General features: G+C 46.4%; 1 protein-coding gene across 18 annotated transcripts in view; it reads left to right on the top strand.

Moving 5' to 3' along the window:
- Window positions 1-22,742, top strand: part of CACNA1A (calcium voltage-gated channel subunit alpha1 A) — a 2,932,691-nt gene that overhangs the window by 1,562,303 nt on the left and 1,347,646 nt on the right. For all 18 annotated transcript variants that reach the window (XM_069604327.1, XM_069604317.1, XM_069604315.1 and 15 more), the window contains 3 exons: window positions 4,136-4,608; window positions 6,016-6,151; window positions 6,978-7,107. In XM_069604327.1, coding sequence (XP_069460428.1) covers window positions 4,136-4,608; window positions 6,016-6,151; window positions 6,978-7,107 — 739 coding nt within the window. The remainder of the gene's footprint in view (window positions 1-4,135; window positions 4,609-6,015; window positions 6,152-6,977; window positions 7,108-22,742) is intronic.

Genomic DNA, 22,742 nt, shown 5'->3' with positions numbered 1-22,742 from the left:
CCTACCTAGACGGCTCACCGAGTAGCGTACACCAACATGTAACTACTAACAATATGCATCACCAGGTTAACTCCCAATCAAACCAGCCCAACACAGTATTGATTCCAATACATTCTGTGCAAATCATTTGCACCCCTACCAGCCAGAGTTTCAGAGCCCAGCACCAACTTCCAGGAGTTTATCCCACTAAGCTGAATGACAGAGGGCCTCCAGCCAGACTAGCAGGGCACTTTCCCACATCAAGCAGCGCAGGCACCTTGTCCCAGGATGCGCACAAATAGGCTGCCGGGCACACACCAGTGCCTAACCACCCTCAGACTATCTGTATGCGCATATATCATTTCTGTACACTACCCACCTTTACGAGCGCACCAAATTGTCACCCCAACAGTATCCCCAAACTGCAGCCAATTGTCCCTGCCTTACTTAAGTTTCAATTTGAACAACAAGTTATTGGACACAAGCATGAAGCAATTAGGGCCCCAGCCCCTGACACCCTTATTTAATGAATGGCCTCCTTCAAACAGTATGCAATCGCTGGTTTGCACTGGGACATCTCTTATTTCACAACCATCAACACCAGTCGAACCAAGCACAAGGTTTACGGCACTCTCGGATCAACTGGAGCTGTATATTGAACAACACACATGCACGGACAGGGATTAGTATGCCTGTGGCGCGACACGCTACCGTGCATGTGCCAAAGGGATCAGTATCCCTTTTCGGTTCTAAGAAAGAGGACCATCCAAACATCTCTACACACATGACTGGTGTCAGTGCTCCAGCCAATGAGCATGCGTGGCAAGTGATAGCCATCACCTTTGCATTAGTGGCTAGCAGGCAAGCGCGAAGGGGCTACTATCCCCATCAGTCATAGTCACATGACTTGGTATTAAACTCTGCACGCACGTACAAACAAGCAGCAATTAGCCCACATGGCCCCATTGGTGGAACAGCGAATCCGAAGCATCAGCAGGCCAACAGGCCAGGTAAGGAAACAGCAGAGGCTGTTTAAAAACACCCCTGCTTATAATTTGTGCTAGACATTAATCCCTTAACAGGGATTTAACTACCAATCCTTAAAATGTGTTGACAAAAATGTAACTCCAGTTGCATTACGACCTTAGCAAACCCCTGAACCAAGGCCAAGGCAGTGAGTTTTTCTCCATCCTTCCCACCCATCACAAGCAGGGTTTATCCTTCATCTCTCCCTAGAATTTTAGCCACCTTGGACAGCTGTAGCTAACCACTTACCTTGAATTGTACCCAATGTCAGACATTGATGCACAGTTATACACCGCTGCTCAGCCACCCAGGCACCACTGCCTCCAACATTTGTTTCCAGAATCCGCAATGATAAGTACACCAGCAGGCCTGCAACCCCTGGTCACAATTGGGTGACAGCCGCCAATTCCAATGGTCAACCCAGCTGGGAATAAGATTCGGAAGTTCAAAAGAAAAGGATCTTCCCTCTCCGATAAATTGGATTATATGGCCTCGGTGGAGGACGATATCTTGACCGATCTGTGCGTTGTGAAGAGTTTTAATTAATGTATCCATCAAAGAGAAATCCCGCAAATTCTCACCATGATAAAGAAGAGAACTAAACATATTTAAGGATATAATAGAAACATCTGAGATTCCAAAGTCATGGAGGGAATCCATGATAATTCCAATAAACAAAAAAGCTGACCGAGCAGACCCCACAAATTATCGGTCGATTGTGATCTTAGCCAAGATAGCAAGATTTTTGTAACCATAGTCTTAGAACAACTAAATCAGTGGGTCAGAAGTAAAGGCCTATTATCTAAGGCTCAAACTGGGTTCAGAAAAGGAATGGGAACATCGTGTTAAATGGGGTTATCCTTTCAGTTTTGAAGGAAAATACAGGGAAAGAACAACCCTTGACTTATACTAAGATTTATGTGGCCTTCATAGACTTTACGAAGGCATTTGAGCTGGTGAACCAGGATTTGTTATGGAGGAAATTACATGCTTGGGGTGTAGCATTGGCCCTACTAGCAATCGTGGAACATATCCATAAAGAAACCTGGATAAGAATCAGGCTAGACGCCCACGTCTCATTATCATCTCCCATAAAAATAAAAAAGTGATTGATGCAGGGCTGCAGTTTGGCACTCTGCCTCTATAACATATACAATTCTGGCTTAAAGGAGGCTCTGTTGGGAGTTGGGCTCAGTCCACCGAAATGGGATGGGAAGTTCCTAAATTGTTTGGCATATGCAGATGACGTTGCACTTATAGATTCCACCCCGGTGGGTTTGCAACTCCCAACTAAAATGAGCGAGCATGCTACATCAAATAGCCTACTAATTAATCAAAGAAAATGCCAAGAGATTCAATTCTCAAATCCAAATGGGAACAAAAGCAAATTTAGGTGGCATATATAAGACATCGAGATTGAAGCCCGAAGAGAGGTAATTTATCTGGGCTTCTATTTCTCTGACAGGACCTCCAGGGAGGATGTCCTAATGCAGACATTGGATAAATGCAACCAACTAAAGTTTCAAATAATGAAAATCCATGTTATGTACTGTAAGCACTCGTTGCAGCCATTAATTACCTTTTTGTGGGAAAAGTGGTTCCAAAGATTTTATACGGCCTAGAGATAAATTCCATGGCCCTAACATTGCCCTAGGTTAAAATTGAAGTCTACTTGTGGAAAAGGGTACTTCATTTTCCCCTGTCAATTCCTATGCCAGTATTATTTTTGAACTAGGTTTGCTGTCACTGGAATGTTGGTTCGATTGGAGAGTACTGAATTTAATGGCTAAAATCTTATCTCCAGAAGAGAATACTTGATGTGAAGATCTAGCCAGAGAATTAGGTATGAAGGGTTCCTTTTATTTAAGGGAGTTAGCAATGTATATAAATGGGATCCTCGAACTAAGTGGGAAACAGCGAATGGACCTTACTATGAATCCAGAAGCTGTAAAAAAAGCGTACTAAAGAAACAGACTGGATTAAGACAATAAAAAGTGCAAGGTCTTAAAAGGTCTTTTCCACTCACTCCTGTATAGATAAGTCGTTAGGATCTCTCCCAAACTACCTCAAACAATTCCCCTGTGCTAGGATCACATTTCTGCACTTTTGACTAAATCTCCTGCCAAAAGTGGAAATCATGTCAATACGTGAGACGAGAAGAAACGTCGATACTACTTTATACCGATTTTGTAAAGCCCAGGTTCGATTGAAAACTTGACACATACTCGTGGAGTGTACTGCCCTAAAAGTTATGAGAACACCATATTTGAGTCAATTCTTTGTTGTAAGAAGTGTAATTAGCTCCGAGGAGGTTTGGGATAGAATGAGTTCTGGAAATAAGGTCTTTCAGCTGGTCGGATAGCACAACGAGCCGACTGCCCGTTTCTGACATCTGTGTGCAGCCTGCTGATGCAGGTTCGAATCTCAACCTTTCATCTTTCCCAGGTTGATAAATTGAGTACCATGCAATACCTCGCTGTGGGATAATAATATTAACAGTTATCTCAGCGCTCAGATGCCTGCAGGCTTGTAGCACTATATAAAACTAGATATTATTATTTCTTACAGCAGAAGTCATTAGAATTTTTGATGAATCAGGGATCACATTAATGAAATTGTTTTAAATTGCTTGATGAATTGTAACAAGGGAAAATGTGTGCTTTTACTGTATTTTATTGTTTTATTTTATTGGATTTTAGCATTAATGCAAAAATTGCATGTGTGTTTATTTGAAATGTGTAAAGGTTCAGTGTAATGAACAATGCACAATAAAAAAAACATTTCTTTAAAGAAAGTGTGCCTCATGGTGCTGAAGCACATGCTTTTTGTTTGAAAACTGCTTGTAAGTCTGCAGATTTATTTAGATTTCTAAGGTTTCTGGCATGGCACATCAGTACGTTCCTGATATAGAAAGGATGTTTATCCAGCTTTTCTGAAAGGTATTGAAGAGTCTTCTTTACAATGGTATCTTACCTACACCTTTCTACTTCTACACCTAACCTTTCTTCACTCTATAGAAACCCAGTGCATGCACACATACATTACTCTGTAGACAGGCTTTCATAAATTGGCATGTATTGGCTTTAAGTTCCTAACTTGGTTTCCATCTCTTTTTTTGGACCTCTTTCAGAGAGACGCCAGGACCTACTTGTGTGTCTGGTCCGAATCTTTCCACCACTCGACCAATCCAGCAGAACATGGGGCGACCCGATACCCAGTTGGCGGAGGACATTGATAATATGAAAAACAACAAGTTGGCAACAAATGAGTCCACAAATCTGCACAACTCCATCAATACAGCAAACTCTCAGAGCCCAGCGAAAATGGGCAACCATACGAACTGCACCCCTACACGAACTTCTCACAACCTTCCCGGCACCTTGAACCCTCCCAACTGCCACAATGCCATCAACTCTCGAGGGACCCCCAACAACCCCGCCAATCCCAACAACTCTGGACTTCCCAAAAATCCAGATAACAGCCTTATTGTCACTAATCCAAACACGCAAAAGAACCCAGCAAAACCAGTTAAAAAACCAGACCACACAGCGGTAGATATCCCAGTAACCTTTCCACCACCAGTTAATAATGCTGTTGTACAAGGTAAGCATGTCTTGCTAAATGTTTCCTTCATCAATTTTGCGCAGTGTACATTGAGTTCTTACAGAAGGAACTGGATTGAAAGCATTGAAAACAAAACCTCCCCAGCCCACCAGAGACATGGCAAGTGTCTACTACACTGACCAAGCACCTCAGCTTTTCCACAGAGACACAGCTTTTAGAGGCAACAGTTCTCTCTCAGTGCCTGGCCTCTCCATTTAGGCTGCCGGCCAGTCTGGCATTTCATTCCGCTTTTGATGATGGTTTGCGTGAAACGGGCAAAGCTACAATTCTATAGAGGCCACTGATTAGTGTTTCCACAAATGTCCAGTGTACGGGTTGACTGTGGAACCCTAGGTATACACGCTTACTTAGGTTAGGTTCCACTAGAGCCCTCTTGTTCTTAATAATTCAAGAGTTTTTTTGTCCTATAATATGAGAATGTGCAAAGTATTAGGTGAGGTATCTCAGGCTGTACTTTAAATATGCCATGTGCCTATTTGCAGCAGCATTTATAAGGCACAAACACAGCTCCAGGTGCCGGGCAAATGGTGCAAAAAGAGGAGATGTGTCAGGGCTTCAGAGTGAAGTCGCAGTGCTCCTTTAAAGGAACTGTAAAGCATATTTGTGGGTGTGTGAGTAAAGAAGAGCCCCTCGATGTGATGATGGCAGGCTAGTCTGCAGTGCATGGCTACTAATAACAACGGTTGTAATTAGTTACCGCCGAGGGCGCAGCATATTCATGTCTTGTGAAGCTCAGAAGAATTCTGATAGCAGCTAGGTGTCTTTCCGTTCAGCACTGAGTAGTGCAATCAAATGTGATTGGAGGAACTTGCTATTTCCGATATTCGGGTGCTTTGTTGTTAAGAGAGTTCTTGAGAAGGGCTGAAATCTTGAGCTCATATCTTCTCTGCAAAGTTAGTTGTCACAGTTGTTTTTTGAAGTTTTGGTTTTTGTTGCACTTGATATTTGACGTGTTGTTTGTTTTAGTTGATGTCTGACATGTTATTTATTACAATTGGTGTTCGACCTTTCGTCTTTGTCATTGTTAACGTTTTTTTTTTCAGTTTCTGTCTTATCTGGTGTTTGAGGTTTTGGCCTCACCTCGTGTTTAACTTTCTGGCATGTGTCCCGGTTGCTGTTGGATTTCGTGTTTTGTGTCTCAGGTGGTGATTGACATTTTGGGTTTTCTCTCGGTTGTTTTTGACAGTTTATTTTTTATCGTGGTGCGTCTTACTAATTTTTGATGCACTTTGTGTTTGCCATGTTGCTTTTTGTCATTGTTGCAGTTAAGCTGGATTGCATCCTTGACATCTTATCTTTACCATGGTCCTTTTTCTATATGTCAGCCTGCTGTGCTCTATTTTTCTTATGATGCATAGCTTCTCTGCCATACTCTTTTTGTTTCAGTTAATAAAAATGCTAACCCTGACCCTCTTCCCATAAAAGAGGAGGAGAAGAAGGAAGAAGAGGATGATCCAGGAGAGGACGGTCCTAAACCTATGCCACCCTTCAGCTCCATGTTCATCCTGTCCACTACTAACCCGTGAGTGCCCCTCTCACTGTTGATTAGGTATTCATGTGAGTTTCTGGACAGGGGGTTGGGAGAGCAGCCATCTGTAAAGGGTAAATGTGCTTCGGAGACTTCTGTACCATGTGTGTGGTAGATGTATGATGGGTTTTCTAGATGTTGTTGGTTGTGCACCGCTCAGATGCAGGTGTGTTTGTTGGACTTGTGCACAGTACTTGTGGTAAGGGGGTTCAAGAACAGTATTTGTTGCACTGTAGTTCAGCTTGACATCAGTGTAGTGTCTGTATGTCCATTGGTGTTCAGATTCCTCTGCACTTTTACTGCAGTAAAGGAGGAAGAAAGTTTCATCTTGATATTATTGTTTCTGCTCTACATGCATTGGGGAGTTGCGTGCAATGGTTGTTCGAGTTCCGTCACAATAGAGAGAGTGAGGAAGAGGGTGTGTGTTTGTGTCAGTATGTTATGTATTTCTTTGCTTTGCTCATACAGTGTTTGTGTGCATGTTTCTGAATCTGACATTGTACCTATTGTGGAGGTTTCTCCATATATTTCAAACTCTGTGCTTCACACATATTTAGTGGGCGTTTGTGTGTGTTTGACAGTCTTTTATATACTTGTGCAGAGAGCAAAAGAGTGTTTGTGTGTGTTTTGAATAAGTTATTTGCTTGCACAAGGCATTAAGGCTTCATATTCTGTACTTTGCTCGTTCTGTATATTTCATTGTCTCTTCTTTTCCAATCTGTTTTTTTCGGATGAATTTGTGCATGAAAAGTCGTGTGTATGCTGTATAGGTTTGTATCTCAGGTTGACCCTCTGCTTATCTGCTCTTTACTGATTGCAGGTTTCGTCGGCTTTGCCATTACATTGTGACCTTGCGTTACTTTGAGATGTGTATCCTGATGGTAATCGCTATGAGTAGCATCGCCTTGGCTGCTGAGGACCCCGTGCAGCCAGATGCCCCTCAAAACAATGTGAGTTTCTGCATATGATAAAGGAAATTTTGTATACAATCCTCACTTTCTCTGCATCTCTGTTGTAATTTCTTTTTGTTCTTTGTTCACCTCTACTTCTCCAAAGTACCTCTCCATCCTCGGCGCACTGCATCTACAGCCACATTCATTCTCAACATCCTCCTTCATCTGTACCATTCATTCTCACCATTCATCCTCTGCATGCTCCATTATGACCAATCCTCTCCCCCTGCACCTTCTATCTGCAGCACCCTCTATCCTCCGCAAACCCCATCCCTCCTTTCACAGCACCAATTATCCTCAACACCCTCTATCCTTAGCTCTCTACATCCTCCAGGCCCTCCTCCTAATCCTAAGCGGGATGCTTCCAAAGCATCTTCCATCAATAGTACCCTCCAGCTTCAGCTCCCTCAAGCCTCAGTGCCTTCCATCATCAGCATGCATTAGTTCTATCTTCGATCCGCCGTACCCACCGGCTTCAGCGCGCTCTAGGTTCAGCATGCATTCATCTGCATCCTCCATCCTCAGTGCCTTCTATCTATTCTGAGGGCCCTCTTTCCTCAGCACTTCTTGCTGAGGGCCCTCTATCCTAAGCACAGTTTATTCTCAACAACCTCTATCCTGAGCACCCACTATCCTAAGCATCCTCCAGTCTCCTCGCTATCCATCCTGGGATCCATTTCTTTTGCCCTTCATCTTCAGCGCCCTCCATTCTTAGTGACCTCTCTTCTCAATGCCCTCAATCCCCATCACTCTATCACTATGGCCCACTATCCTCAGCACTGTTTTTCTTCAGTGGCTTTTATCCTCAACACCTACTATCCTCACTGCCCTCCAACCTCCTCACACTCCAGTCTCCTTGCCAGCCATCCTCTTCTGCTCCATTCTCCTTCCCTTCATCCTCCTGGCCCTTCTTCCTCAGCACCCTTCATCCTTAGACCTTACATTTTAAGTGCCCTCTGTCATCCGCTTTCCGTATCCTCAACATCCTCCATCCTCTGTATCCTCTATACTCATTTCCCCTATCCTCCACAATCTCAATCTTTAGCACCCTCATTCCTCAACGCTCTACATCCTTAACCCTCCAAACCCTAGCATCTAGCTATTCCTCAGCACTGCCTACCTGGAGAACTCCCATCCTTAGTGCCCTCAATTCTCTGCATCCTCCATCCTCAGTGCTCTACATCCTCCACATCCTGCATCCTCAGCATCCTTCATCCTCAGCACCCTCCTTCGTCAATGCTGTCCACCCTCTGGGTCCTCCATCCATAGCACAGCCTTCCCTAGCGCTCACTGTTTCTCAGCTCTCCCTGCAAGGAGCACTCCCTTCCGTTATGCTGTGATATTTTCTGTAAATCAATCAAAAAAGGGAGCACTGTTTTTCAGGGCAATAATGGATTGCACAGAGGGGAAAGCCTTTCCAGATGAGGATGGGAGTCTGTCCACACAGATCTCTGTCAGTAACTTCTCAAGTCATATCAGCACCTTGGTGTATTCTTTCCTGATAATTGGAGGTCTCATGATGTAATGCATCCATGTGGTGCATTTATCAATATTGAAAATGAGACTGCTTTGGTGGCATCTGACCGTGAACTTGAATAAACAGATTCAAATCACTGCAGAATTACTGAACTCAATTCATTGGTGGTATCTTCAGAACAATCTTTTGAGAGGAACGTCCTTTCTAGCCCTTCTTCACCAGATAACAGTGACTATGGATTCCATGGAGTATGGCTGCACAACCCATTTGCTACTTTGGAGACTTGTGGTCTTAGGGGCTACACATACAAATTCTGGTGCATCAACCTTCTAGATGTGAAGGTTGTATCGCTGGCATTGATATCCGTACTCCCTCAGCTTCGGGAGCAGAAAGTACAAGTTGCCAGTGAAAATATCAAACATGGAGGTACTTGCTTCCATTGTCTTTCCAAGCTAGTGTTGCATATTTGCAACTGGGCACTTTTACACCAAGCGCCCCTCTAGGCTCTTCATTTGCAAGGCAAGAGAAATTCCACAGCAGAAGAATTGAGCAGACTCTGTTATGGCTTGCATGATTGGCATCTAAACTATTTAGGAGCCCAAATGGTCATTGCCCACTAGGGTCTCCAAAGGAAATACCAATTTGCCTTGAGCCAGAACTCTCAGAGGGCCCGATTCTGAAGTGCATGAAAAAAAAGGGCAGTGCAGGCACTGCAAGGGCATTATCCTTCCAAAAGCCCTAGTTGTGCACGCCATAATAAGTAGTTAAAATGTGTCACTTGTGAGGTGCCGTTAAAATCTACTGCACACCTTTTCCATTTATAAAAAAAAGCATTTCTTAGACTGCAGCACTACTTTTCTAGTTTACTGAAAGGTTAAGAAAACTTTCTTAAATTAGAAAAGTGGCAGTCTTTTAGGAAATGCTTGCAGTGTCACTGGAGCACATGTTTCTATCAAAAGGATAGATTTTTAGCAGATTTTGCTGCTGGACAACATGCCATCTCCCCTCCAATTCTACCACTCATCTCAGAATGGTGGTGCTGGAAACTGAAGGGGAGAATGTCTGCTTTCTGTACTACATAGGTCACCAGCTCAGAATCAAGCCCTGTGTTCCCCATAGCAATGTTTAGTAATGGGTCACAACTCTGTAGGAGATGCTGTCATGGTCCACCTGCCTAGTAGTAGCAAGACCCTATATGACTTTTCTCCATGATGCTTGGACTCCACAGAAGGTCTGGTTATCAAACAACTCGAGTATGGTTGTGATGGTCCTGACTTGGTTCAGCCAGATTTGGTTTTCAGATCTCATCACGTTATCCGGTGACACATTACTGAGTACCAGATCAGCCCATTCAGCACATTCCCCTATCTTGGGACCTTTGTACCTGAGCAATTAGACTACTCACATTTGCCATTTTGACAGAAATGTACATATCGATAGAATGATCTTCTCCTTGCCACCTTAGAGAATGCCATGTTTGGCCTTCTATGTAATCTGGTTGATTCCTGCAAACATTAATCGCTGCATATCTGAATACAGGGCCAGTGGTCTGAAACTTTTGGCTCTGCAGACCACAATTCCCCTCATCCCTAGGCAGCATAATCAATGATGAGGGATCAAAACATCCGGAGAGTCATGGGTTGTAGGCCCATGTGCGGACATACTATTCTATTTAATGAATGAGGCACCAAGATGTCATTTTGATGATAAATGTCATTTTAAACATGTGACCTAGGTCTTCTTTCTTGGTCGCCAATTATTGCAGTACAAGCTTTTCCTTCCAATGAACCATTCTGTATTCCTCAATTCCTTTTTTATTCCTAATACTTTTTCTGCATTTCACCTCACCCAGGAAGTAGTCTACTGGGTTTTTCAGCCTAGACATCACAGTTCCTTGGCTGAAGTGGGTATGCATATGGACTGTGACAAAGGATTTAACATTCTATCTTGGATGCACTAGGGAATTCAGAACATCAGATCACATTTTTGTAACTTTTAGTGACCTTGCTCTGGGTAAAAAGGTTGCACAAGCTGCCTTGGCAAGATAGATATTTTCCAGCATTTTGTGATCCTCTAATCTATGTCCAAAGACCTGGCCCAATGTCTGAAATCTATAAAATAGCCATGTGACCACCCCACAAGCTTTCTGATAATCTTCCCTATTATAGCCTGTGAATCCATGCTGGTAAAATGGACAATGACACTGTGTAGCATGCTCTATTACTTGCTAATCTATTTTCCCCCAACCTTGGGTGCTCCATTTGCTGACAATTTAGCTTATGATATTATAGGATATGGCATTTATAATGCGCCTATACACAAGTGTTTCAAGGCGTGACAAGGCAAAGGAGGGGGAACAGAGGGAAGACAGAGACAACGATCTTACTAGGCCAGGTAACATTGAGATCGCGCAAGTGCAGGGGAGGGGAGAAGGGGAAAAGTGCCGGGGGAGAAGGAGGGATGGGGCAGTGCAGTACATAGGATAACAGTAAAATAAATAAAGACTATAAATAAAAAGTGCTGTCAGCTGGTGGCAAGTGCAAGGGTAAGAGAAGACATCAAGGTATCAAGTGCTGGTGGGGGCTGTATATATACAGAAACAGACCCCGAGTGCAAGGGTTGCCGGGGGGCAGTGCAGGTGTGCACATGGCGGAGAGGGGACCTGGGCCCAAGATCAGGGGTAGCCAGGTAACCCGCACAGTTACAGTTTCAGCCAGGAGATCAGCAGGGGAGAGGAGGAGAGAAAGCAGAAGCAAAGAGGAAGGTCTTGAGGTGCTTCCGGAACTGGACACGGTTCTCCTTAAGTTTCAGAGAGGCAGGGAGGCTGTTCCAGAGGGAGGCACCAGCAGAAGAAAGGGATCTACCACCAACTCGTTGTTTGGAGAAACGACTGACCCTGAGGGAGTTGGAGGCGGATGAGCAAAGAGCTCGAGAAGGATGATATTTAGAAAGAGAGAGTTGAAGGTATTGAGGCCCCAGGTCCCAGAAGGCCTTGTGGACAATGCAGAGGGTTTTGAACTTAATCCTCGCCGCCACTGGGAACCGGGGCAGAGATTTCAGTCCTGGAGAGATACGATCCCTGGGCTTGAGACCAAGGACAAGTCTCGCAGTCTTGTTTTGGATGAGTTGCAGAGGGCAGAGAGTAGAGGCAGGCAGATTTAGAAAGAGGCTTTTGCAGTAGTCCAGCCTAGAGGGAACCAGAGCTCTGGAGACAGTGAGCTTCTGTGGGAAGGATAAGAAAGGAAGAATACCTCTGAGGAGGTGCAGCTGGTAGTGTGACTTCTTAGAGACGTCAGAGATGTGAGGAGAGAAGGAGAGTGAGGAGTCGAAGATGACCCTGAGGTTTTTAGTGTCACAGGTGGGAGCAGGAAGAGGGCTAAGGGAGGCCGGCCAGAGAGTGACAGGAAAGGAGGGAGCAGGTGTGCCGATGAGGAGAATCTCGGTCTTACTGGCATTGAGGTAGAGATCATTGGCGGCACACCACTCCTGGTTAACAGACAGGCAGTTGTGGATGAAAGAATTTGAAGAGTTGGTGATAGGGAGCTTGAAAACAAGTTGAGTGTCATCCGCATAGCACTGAAAGTTAGGGCAGAGAGCGGCAATGCGGTGGGCAAGAAGTGCCAGGTATTGGTTGAACAGCCAGGGAGAGAGGTTAGACCCCTGGGGAACACCACAGGTATAGATAGAAAAGAGTTGGACCTGGGAGGTTTGATCAGAGAGGAAAGAGGTCAGCTAAGCCAGGGCCTGATCGGTTATACCCATGTTATCACAGAGACGGTTGAGCAGGATGGCATCGATGACCGTGTCAAAGGCAGAAGATTGATCAAGTAAGATGAGGACACTGGGGGCATTGGAGTCAAGGTTGGAGAGAAGGTCTTCACGAATGTTCAGGAGAGCAGTTTCCGTGCTTCTGGCAGCTCTGAAGCCAGACTGATGGTCATGGAGACAACCAACAGATTCAGTGTGAAGATTAAGCTGGGAGATGGCCAGCTTTTCCAGGAGTTTGCCCACCAAAGGAGTGATGGAGATTGGGCGATAGTTAGCCGGGTAGGAAGGGTCGGCAGAGGGTTTCTTAAGAAGAGGGTGCACAAGGGAGTGCTCAGGGGGGAAGGGAAGACTACAGTGGTGAAGGAGTAGTTTCAGAAGTCAGCCACAGCAGGAGCCAGGGTGTCAATGTGGTCCTTGATGGTTCTGGAGGAACAGGTGTGAACCTGTTTTGACGAGACTTTCAGAGATCAGACTTGTCTAGCAACCTTCTCTGGGGAGAACAGGGGAAACGCAGAGGAGGGAGGAGAGGTTGCCGAAGAAGGGCCAGAGGAAGAGTAGGGAGTAGAGGAAGGTGGTGGAGAGTAAGGGAGAGAGGACAGGATGTCCTGAGTTTTAGAGATGAAATGAGAAGCAAGGGCCGTGCAGAGGGCCTGGGAGGGGACAGGACAGGATTGGCAGCTCCTTGCAGATTTTAAAGAGTTCGGAAGAGTTGTTAGATACTGCAAAGACGCGTGCTTGGATGTTTGCTCTCTTCTTGGTGCGGACAGAGAGCTGGTATTGATTTGGAGCAGGCGGCAGGCCAGTTTGTCCGAGGATGTCCCGGAAGCATGCCATTTCTTCTCAGCCACCCTGCACTTGCGTTTAAGGATGACGAGGTCAGAGTCATACTAAGAGTTGCACTTGGCTTTGGGCTTCAAGCAGATCCTCATGACAGAGGGAAGAACATGGAGAGTATCAGATATAGCAGAGTGGAGTATGGAAAGGGCTGTGTCAGGTTGTGAGTCAGCCAAGGGGCTAGGGGGGTGAGAAAGTATCAGCGAAAGCCTCAACTGACACACGCTTCATGGGTCGAATAACCAAGAAGGTAGGTGGCATCGCTGGAGTTGGTTGGCCTGAGGGCTAGAGAGGGTGAGCTGGGAGGAAAGGAGAAAGTGATCATTCAAGGAGAGAGGAGTGGTGAGAGGGATCGAAAGGGGAAGGTCTGAAGAGATCAGAACATCCAGAGTGTGCCCAACAGAGTGAGTCGGGCCAGAGGGGAGAATATAGAGTGAGAGAGAGTCACATAGGTTGCGAAAGAGTACAGAGGAAGGACAAGAAGCCTCTTGATGGATGTTGAAGTCTCCAAGAAGGAGGAGTTGAGTGGTCGAGACCAGGAGGGAAGAGGAGAGGTCCACCCACTCAGAGAGGAAGGAGGAGATCTGGCCAGGTGGCCGATAGATGGTAGCCACAGTAAGAGAGATAGAGAGCCTATAGGCCATAAGTACTAGCAGATTTTTTCTATACTACCTTATTGAATTCGGGAGATTTTAATGTAACGTATGAGTAAAAACCTCCTACACAATGGCAAAACACTCACACTCTATGGTTGCCCACATTGTTTCGTTTCCTACTGATGAAGCAAATGGGGTGCTCCCTACCTTTCTCCAGCATTGGATCTTTCATGGATTCACATGCTTAGAATATTCCCCGTCGTCAGACTGGGACCCCTCAGTACACATATATAGCCTTTTCCTATAGGAAAACTTCTGACACTTTTGTGTCCTATCAATGTCCTTTTGGGGCCCGCCTATGCATGCTCCGCAGGACGTAGCGGTATAAGAGCCCCGCCCCCGCGGCTCCCTTCAGTTTTCGACCGTCGCCAAAGTAGTGGGATCTCCTCGCGTCGTCTTACTATTTTGTACAAGGTTGTGTACTTGGAGTTGGAGTTAGCCTTCATGTCGGGAAAGGCGCTGTTCCGTCCGTGTGCGACGTGTGGCTTGAAAAAGGTTTACGAGGGGGATGGACATATGGATTGTATATACTGTCTCCACCCTCATCATTTGGCTGATAACTGTGACATATGCAAAGGGTTTTCTCAAAAGACCCTCAAAGACCAAAATCGACGGCTGGTGGCATGGTTGAATGATGGAGCGGGGGCATACCCGCCTTCGGAGTTAGGCTCCACACAATCACACCGCGCTGTATCGTCGGAACCACCGGCGAAGAAATCTCGACCGGCGGAGAAAGAGTCATCTCAGAGTCATTCAGCTAGAGAATATTTGTCGAGAAAATCGTCATCTTCGTCAAAAAAGCATGACAAGGAAAGGCCGAAATCCTCCTCGGGCGATCACCATAGATCGACCACGAGTCGAGTAAAAGCAGGCCAAGTGCAGAAAAGGCGGGACCGCCTAAACCACCTGCTAAGTCACCGTCGTCGACGGCGGTCCAGTCATCGGCCTCCTCCCTACCACTGACGCATGTGGTATCTACCGTCCCACCGACAACGACTGCGACGGTGGCCTCCTCGACAGAGGTTCTACAGGAAGCCTGGAGGCCTGAAGTTTTCGATCCGATCCCTCCGGATACTTTACTGCAGGAACAAGCAGTGTTGCTGTCCTCGGGAGAGGACGAGAGTGGGAGAATAGCTGGCCCGGCAGACCTCGGGCTACGAGTGGTTGACAAGTCGTCGACGAGGAGATCCGGAATTCCGGTGTCTGCCCCTCTTCTCAATCCTCAATCTGTTTTGTCGTTGGAGATTCTGTCCACGCCTCAGTCTTTAGTACAGTCGTTGGACCAGAGACTACCTCAGGTAAACCTGCCACAGTCACCCGTCGACGATGCCGGGCCCGTCCCGTCCACCGACTCACTTACACACGCCAGTCTCAGCACCACAGGCACCCCATGAGGAAGGTGAGCTGCCAGATTCGGAGTCTGACAGAGGAGCCATGTCGGATATCTCATCATCCCCCTCCAGGGATCCAGCCTGGGAGTCAGAGGTGGAGTTAGAAACCCCAAGGAGCCCGGCTCAGCCGTCCTCCCGGATGATATTGCATCATTCCATTCTATGATGGAGAAGGCGTGTAAGGAATTCGGTTTGTCCCATGAAGAACAGAAAAAGGACTGTTTTCTGTTCGACCACATGGGTAAGAGAAGGAGGTCAGTGTTTTCAATACCCATACTAGATCACGTGTGTAAGGTGGGTTTGCAGACAATGCGTCACCCCTTTTCGGAACCGGCGGTAAAAGGTTGCCTTGAGAAAAAATGTAAGGCTCCAGATTCTACCCTCAAGTGCTTATCCTCCCAACCAACGCCTGAATCGGTGGTGTCGGCGGCAGCGGCGAGGAAAGCGAAGGCCCAGCACAAGTGCACGACTCCGCCTGAAAACGAGGCAAGACGTCAGGATGCCTTTGGCAAAAAAGTGCTATCCGTGGGAGCAACTACAGTAAAGGCCGCAAACTCTCTGGCTATTGTAGCCAGATACGACAGAGAAATGTGGCACAGGCTGGCTCCTTTGCTGGATCATCTTCCGGAAGAGCATAGGAAGGCGGCGATGTTACTTGTCCGAGAGGGTGAGGAAGCCTCCAATCACGCAATAAACATTGCGGTTGACCTCGCTGAATCGGGCTTCAAGCAAGTCAATAATGGGGTTGTGTTACGACGACAGTCATGGCTTAAGTGTACCTACTTCAGGCCGGAGGTACAATACAAAGTATTAGATATGCCCTTTGAGGGAGACCTTCTATTCGGAGAGAAAGTTGATGAGCCCCTAAAGGGAATGAAAGAGGACTCGGACACGGCAAGTTCATTGGGTGCCCTCCAGAGTGGCCAAAGCTACAAGTCTTTTCGTCCCTTTAGAGGGACTTCAGGTAATTCCAGATTCTCTGCATCAGGAGACAGATCCTTCGGTAGGTCGGCGTACCCCTCCCAGGGGTACAGGCGTGCTTCCCAAACAGCAAACCGACGCCAGAACTTCCAGACCTCCAGGAAGAGACCATCCTATCCGTCGTCGTCGAGAGAGAAGCAAAATAAAGATCAGCAATGACGAGCAACCCACCGTTCTGGGGGGAAGAGTATCAGCCTATGTCGACGAATGGGAACGAATAACGACAGATCAATGGGTGCTGGACACAATAAGGAACGGGCATTCTCTACAATTCAAGCGCAGCCCTCCTCACATTCCACCTGCGTTTGTCGCTCATTCCCATCTCAGGGTACTGCAACAAGAGGTAACACTCATGTTAGCAAAATGTGTGATAGAATTAGTTCCAGCATCACAGAAAGGTCAAGGGGTTTACTCAAGATACTTCGTCGTGAAAAAGCCAAACGGAAAATGGCGTCCCATTCTAGACTTACGCGATCTCAACAAGTCCTTAAAGAGCCTAAAATTCAAAATGCTCACGCTCCAGGAAGTGATCCGAGCCGTTCAAGAAGGGGATTTTCTGGCGTCCCTGGATTTGCAGGACGCGTTCTTCCATATTCCAATGTGTCGGAAACACAGGAAGTTCCTGAGGTTCGTGATAGGGCGGACTCACTACCAGTTCACGGTTCTTCCCTTTGGGCTCAAAACCTCCCCCAGAACGTTCACGAAATGCCTGGCCCCAGTAGCGGCCTGGCTAAGGAGGCAAGGCCACCATGTATACCCATATCTCGACGACTGGCTGGTAAGGGGATCCTCCCCAGCGTCGACCAACACAAGTTTGCAAGCCACCATGCAGCTTCTACAACAGCTGGGATTTGCCATAAACTTCAAAAAATCCTCGCTGATGCCATCGAGAATGTTGGTGTTCCTGGGGGCACAGTTCGAAACCCAGTCGGGGCTAGTGAAGCCTTCCCTCGACAGAATCTCAAAATTCAATCAACTGGCGAGTTGACTACGGCGAAACACCAAGCTTTCGGTGAGAAAATACATTTCGGTCCTATGGGCCATGGCATCCTGCATCCATCTGGTGGCCAACTGTCGCCTATTCATGAGGCCAGTTCAGGAGTTCGTGGATCGTGGTCAGACAAGATAATCATCGACGACGACAAACTGCTTCGGACTCTTCAGTGGTGGCAGAGTTTCCACAATCTGAACAACGGTGTACCCCTACAGGAACCGGAGTTCCAGCTAACCATAGTCACGGATGCGTTTCTAACTGGCTAGGGAGCTCACATGGGCACTCTTCAAACGCAAGGTCGTTGGTCTCAAACGGAGTCACTCCTACACATCAACGTGTTAGAGCACAGAGCAGTGCGATGGGCCTTGAAGGCGTTCCTACCACACATCAAGGGATCGAGAGTACGAGTGATGACGGACAATACGACGGCCATGTTTTATTTGAGAAAACAAGGGGGGACGAGATCCAGGACCCTTTCCATGGAGGCCCAGAAAGTATGGCATTGGGCATTAAAGCACGAGATTTCCATCGTGGCTCACTATCTCCCGGGAGTGAGGAACTCGCAAGCGGATTCCCTCAGCAGAAGGATGGCCCAAATACACGAATGGGAAATGGACACAGTTCAGCTGACGAAAGTTTTTGAGAAATGGGGTCACCCCTCACTGGACGTCTTCGCAACGAAGGAAAACAAGAAATGCGAGCAATTCGCAAGCAGATGGCCTCAGGAGAGTTCCATGGGGGAGGCGTTCTCCTTCCCATAGACGGACAAGTTCCTTTATGCTTTTCCTCTGTTCCCCCTCATACGGAGGACGGTGCAGTGGATACGCAGGTACAGTTGCCGGGTAATTCTAGTCGCACCGTACTGGCTGAGGCAACCATGGTTTTCCGACCTGCTTCACCTGTCGCTGGAACAACCAATAGCGTTTCCGAGAGTCCCGAACCTACTGTCCCGGGACAAAGGTACGGTGTGGCATCACGACCCGGACAGTCTCAACCTCACAGCCTGGCTCCTGACTTTTCAGAATTTGGTACCTTAGACGTTTCGGAGGATTGCCAGAAAATTCTGCAAGCGGCTCGGTCCCCTTCTACCAACAAACCTTACACATATAAGTGGCGAAGGCTCTGTGAGTGGTGTCGAGGACAACAAGGTCTACACCCGTTAAAGGTGACTCCGGAGCAAGTTCTGCCTTATCTGCTTCACTTGGCAGAGGGGGGTTTATCTTTCACATCGATAAAGGTGCACCTGGCGGCCATCGCAGACAGTCCTCTCCTCTATTCAGCGACAGACTAGTGAAACACTGCATGAGGGGTTTATTTCGAACTTTTCCCCCAGTAAAACGTTTTCCACTAACATGGAGTCTCAACGTAGTGTTGGCAGGCTCAATGAAACCACCCTTTGAGCCTATGGCCACATCCGACATGAAATTCATATCGTGGAAGTTGGCATTCTTAATTGCTATCACGTCAGCTAGGAGAATCTCGGAACTGCAAGCGTTGGTCGTAGACCCTCCATAACTAAGATTCTTTAAAGACAAGGTGGTTCTGGCAACTAATCCTACTTTCGTTCCGAAAGTTCCTACAGTGTATCACAAACACTCATCCATTGTCCTCCCTACTTTCTTCGTGACCCTATCAACGGCAGCGGAAAAAGCTCTTCATAACTTGGACGTTAAGAGGGCCCTCAAATTTTACCTACATCGTACACAAGAACTCAGGTCTACTCGACAACTGTTCATCGTGTATGGTCCGTCGACGAGAGGAAATGCAAATTCTAAGCAAGGATTGGCTCGATGGGTCTCGTCAACGATTGCGTTTTGCCACTCCAAGGCCGGAAGGCCGCTGCAAGGGCGTCCTAGGGCCCATTCTACAAGATCAACGTCCTCTTCAGCAGCATTATGGGCAGGAATTCCGCTAACGGACATATGCCAGGCTGCAGCATGGTCGGTGCCCCACACGTTTACCCGCCACTACTGCCTTGCGAGGCAGCATTCGGACGAGGTGCAGATGGGAAGAGCAGTCCTGCGCCATCTGTTTCAATAAGGTAAGCTCTACACTGTGGAGAGTTTTTTCTGCCTATTGGTGACCGTATGCTTTATGGAGGTACAGATATATGGGTAAACTTATTTCTTGTGTACCTATGCATTGTGTATTGCTGTGAGTGTATATTGCATTGCATTCTCACCGCCGTCTTCAGGTTTACTGCTATACAATCTATTCTAAGCATGTGAATCCATGAAAGATCCAATGCTGGAGAAGGGAATAGTTTCTTACCTGTAACTCCATTTCTCCAGCATTGGTATCTTTCATGGATTCACATACGCCCGCCAGCCTCCCCGGAATGCAATGTATATGCTTGATAGGTTTGACCCTTCCTACTTTGGAGGGGCCGAAATCTGAAGGGAGCCGCGTGGGCGGGGCTCTTATACCGCTACGTCCTGCGGAGCATGCGTAGGCGGGCCCCAAAAGGACGTAGATAGGACACAAAAGTGTCAGAAGTTTTCCTATAGGAAAAGGCTATATATGTGTACCGAGGGGTCCCAGTCTGACGACGGGGAATATTCTAAGCATGTGAATCCATGAAAGATACCAATGATGGAGAAATGGAGTTACAGGTAAGAAACGATTCCCTTCTCATCCAGTTGACTAAGGACTGCACCTATACAAGTATTGGATGCATCTGTCTGCATAATGAAGGGTTGTTGATAATCAGGAGCTCTTAGGACTGGAGCTTGACAAAGGGCTTTCTTCAGGTTTTTCAAAGGCTTGAGTGCACTCCTCATTGTATCTAACCTTTTTAGGGAATTTTGGAGAGGAGACTACATTCAAAGGAGAAGCTATGGACCCATAGTTCTCAATGAAATTCCTGTAGTACCCAGTGAGACCTAGGACCGCTCTCACTTGGGTTTGAGTAGTAGGGGGTGGCCCAGTTTTGTACAGCTTGTACTTTGATAGGCAATGGCCTTATTTCACCTCCTCCTACCTCATGACCAGGGTAGACCACTTTGCTCTGACCAATTTGACATTTGCTTACCGTTATGGTCAGATGGGCCTGCTCAAGAGCCTGCAAAACATATCCTAAGTGATCAACATGCTCTTTCCAAGTAGGGCTGAACACTGCAATGTGATCCAGGTATGCCATGCAGAAGTCCTCCATCCCATTCAGAACTTGATTGACCATCCTCTGAAATGTAGTAGGTGCATTCTTTAATCCAAAAGGCATAACCTTAAACTGGTAGAGGCCTGCTGGGGTTGCAAATGCAGTTTCCTCCTTGGTATGGTCTGTCAGGGCTATTTGCCAATAGCCTGACTTCAGGTCAAATGTACTAAGGCACTTGGCTGCACCATGTTTATCCACCAGTTCATCTGTCTTTGGTAAAGATGGGCATCAGTCTTTGTGACTGCATTTAGAGCTCTATAGTCTACACAATTTTGAAACTCTAAATGTACCACAAGTGGCAGGCCCAACACATATTGGCTACCATATGCTTGATTCGATTTTCCCACTAACCACAGCGGTTCTAGGAGACACCTTTGCCAAGGGCATGGGCTAGCCACTTGACTGTCCATTTGAATTTTCCCATTATCAGGAAATAAACTATGGAAATGGTGTCTGAAAAACTATAAATATGAATATGAATAGCCAATCAACATTTATCGGACTAGGGATACAATATTCAGATGGAAGTGTGGCATGTAATGAGCTCTTTGCGGGATGTAATGGCCATTTAATACACACACTTGGGACTGCATAGTCTCTCAGATGGGTTCATTTCAATTGCAAGAAGACAGCACAAATGCCATGGTTCACTCCTGATCTTGTTGAATCCAAATGAAAACACTTTTTGGCGCACACCTGCCATTCGACTTATCAGGAGACTGACAAAGTAACACTTAGAATGAATACTGCCTTATATCAATGCATAATTAATCAATTGAAATCACTGGCCTCAATTAACTCAGTTGAAACAAGTGCTCAGCTCTGTAAAAAATGGACTACAATTTCAAAAGTAGATGATAGAATCAGAATGTAAATAAGGCTGGAAAATGATTTAGCCAGTTTCGAAGACCTGTTAATTCTAAGTCTTCTCTCATTTCCAATTTGCAATCCCTCATTTTGCAGACACTGATAAGAAGTAGCAACATCTCTACATGGCCTATGTAAAACATACACTTACCTGCGAGGCAGACGGATTGAATGAAGCAGTCTCTACCTTGCTGCTAAATAAAACACGCCCTTGCTATCGATGTAGTTCTGAAGGGCTACAACTTGGACTACCAATGCTGGCCTAAGGTTACAAATCACATATACTTTCTGTATTCTCGCAAAATTGAGCCATGAAAATACATATTCTGGAACTCCAGATTCACCATTCAGAAGCCCTGTAATGGTGTCTCACAGAGTAGCTATTTTGAAATGTTCCTTTAGCATGTACTTGTTGAGGCGCTCACATCTAAATCGGGCAGCAACGTTATTGCTTCCCTTTTTAGAATGAATAGTTCTGTTTGGTAACCACTGTTGCTGTGGGAATTCTGGAAAGGCTGTAACCTTTTCACGAGCTGTTGAACCTGCTAGTCAGTGTGTGCAGTCTTCTACTCTCCAACAAACATCTCCATCCACCCTCCATCAACATTGTATGCTGGCAAGACTAGTCAAAACACCTTCCCTGGGGCAGCCATCTCCTTCGTAGCTACAGACTCAGAATCTGACTTCTTTGATCCAGTGCCCATTGAAGTCTTTCTGAATGACGGCCCTATCACGTGGTTTTGCCTGCTAAAGTGAGGCTTCTGTTCTATTAGAAGCAGAGACGTGTATTGCTGAGTCATCAAAAAGCGAACTTTGATATGGCTAAAATCCCAAAGTACATGTGTGTGTGTGCCTTTGCACCTTGAATTTCTCCAAAGTAGGGTCCACTGGTCCCAAATATGTTGTCTCCTTGCAGGAGCATTTCCGTCATTTTCACCACGAGATCTATTGAAAATAAGAGGACTTCAACGAGCCGTGGTATCTACGTCTGACCTAACCATTGCTCTGGCTACTGAGTCCACAGTATCCAGACCTGCCCAAATAATATGTTTCGAAGATTCAATGCCTTGAAACACTGCCTCTTTAAGCGTGTCCCGTCTCTCGACAGGTAAGTGATCAATGGCCTTCCCAACTACTTGCTGGTATCACCCAAGAGTAGAAGCAGCATTTATCAAACTCATGGTTAACAAGCCTGCAGCGAACACTTTTGCTCCCTATCAGGAGGCAAGGTGGGGAATACCTTTTATACAGCCGCATGAAATACCTGACCACTAACTCCATCTGGGCTTTTAATGAATAGCCCTTGTTTTTGACTTCTGAGTCACTTGTTAGGAGACCACAATTTTATCCATTTCAGCCTCTCATTTATTACTATTTAATTTTATTAAACAGGGTGCCATGTCATGACCCCTGGCCCTAATAGGCAAGCCATCTGGGCTACACCACGGCCTTCCATCATGGCCCAAGGGCCTTACCATTCCGCCCAAGACTCTCCTGGAGTCAGTCC

The sequence above is a fragment of the Ambystoma mexicanum genome, chromosome 3q (assembly GCF_040938575.1).
Source record: "Ambystoma mexicanum isolate Mex_15411 chromosome 3q, UKY_AmexF1_1, whole genome shotgun sequence".
Classification (NCBI taxonomy): domain Eukaryota; kingdom Metazoa; phylum Chordata; class Amphibia; order Caudata; family Ambystomatidae; genus Ambystoma; species Ambystoma mexicanum.
This window is presented reverse-complemented; position numbering and strand designations above follow the sequence as displayed.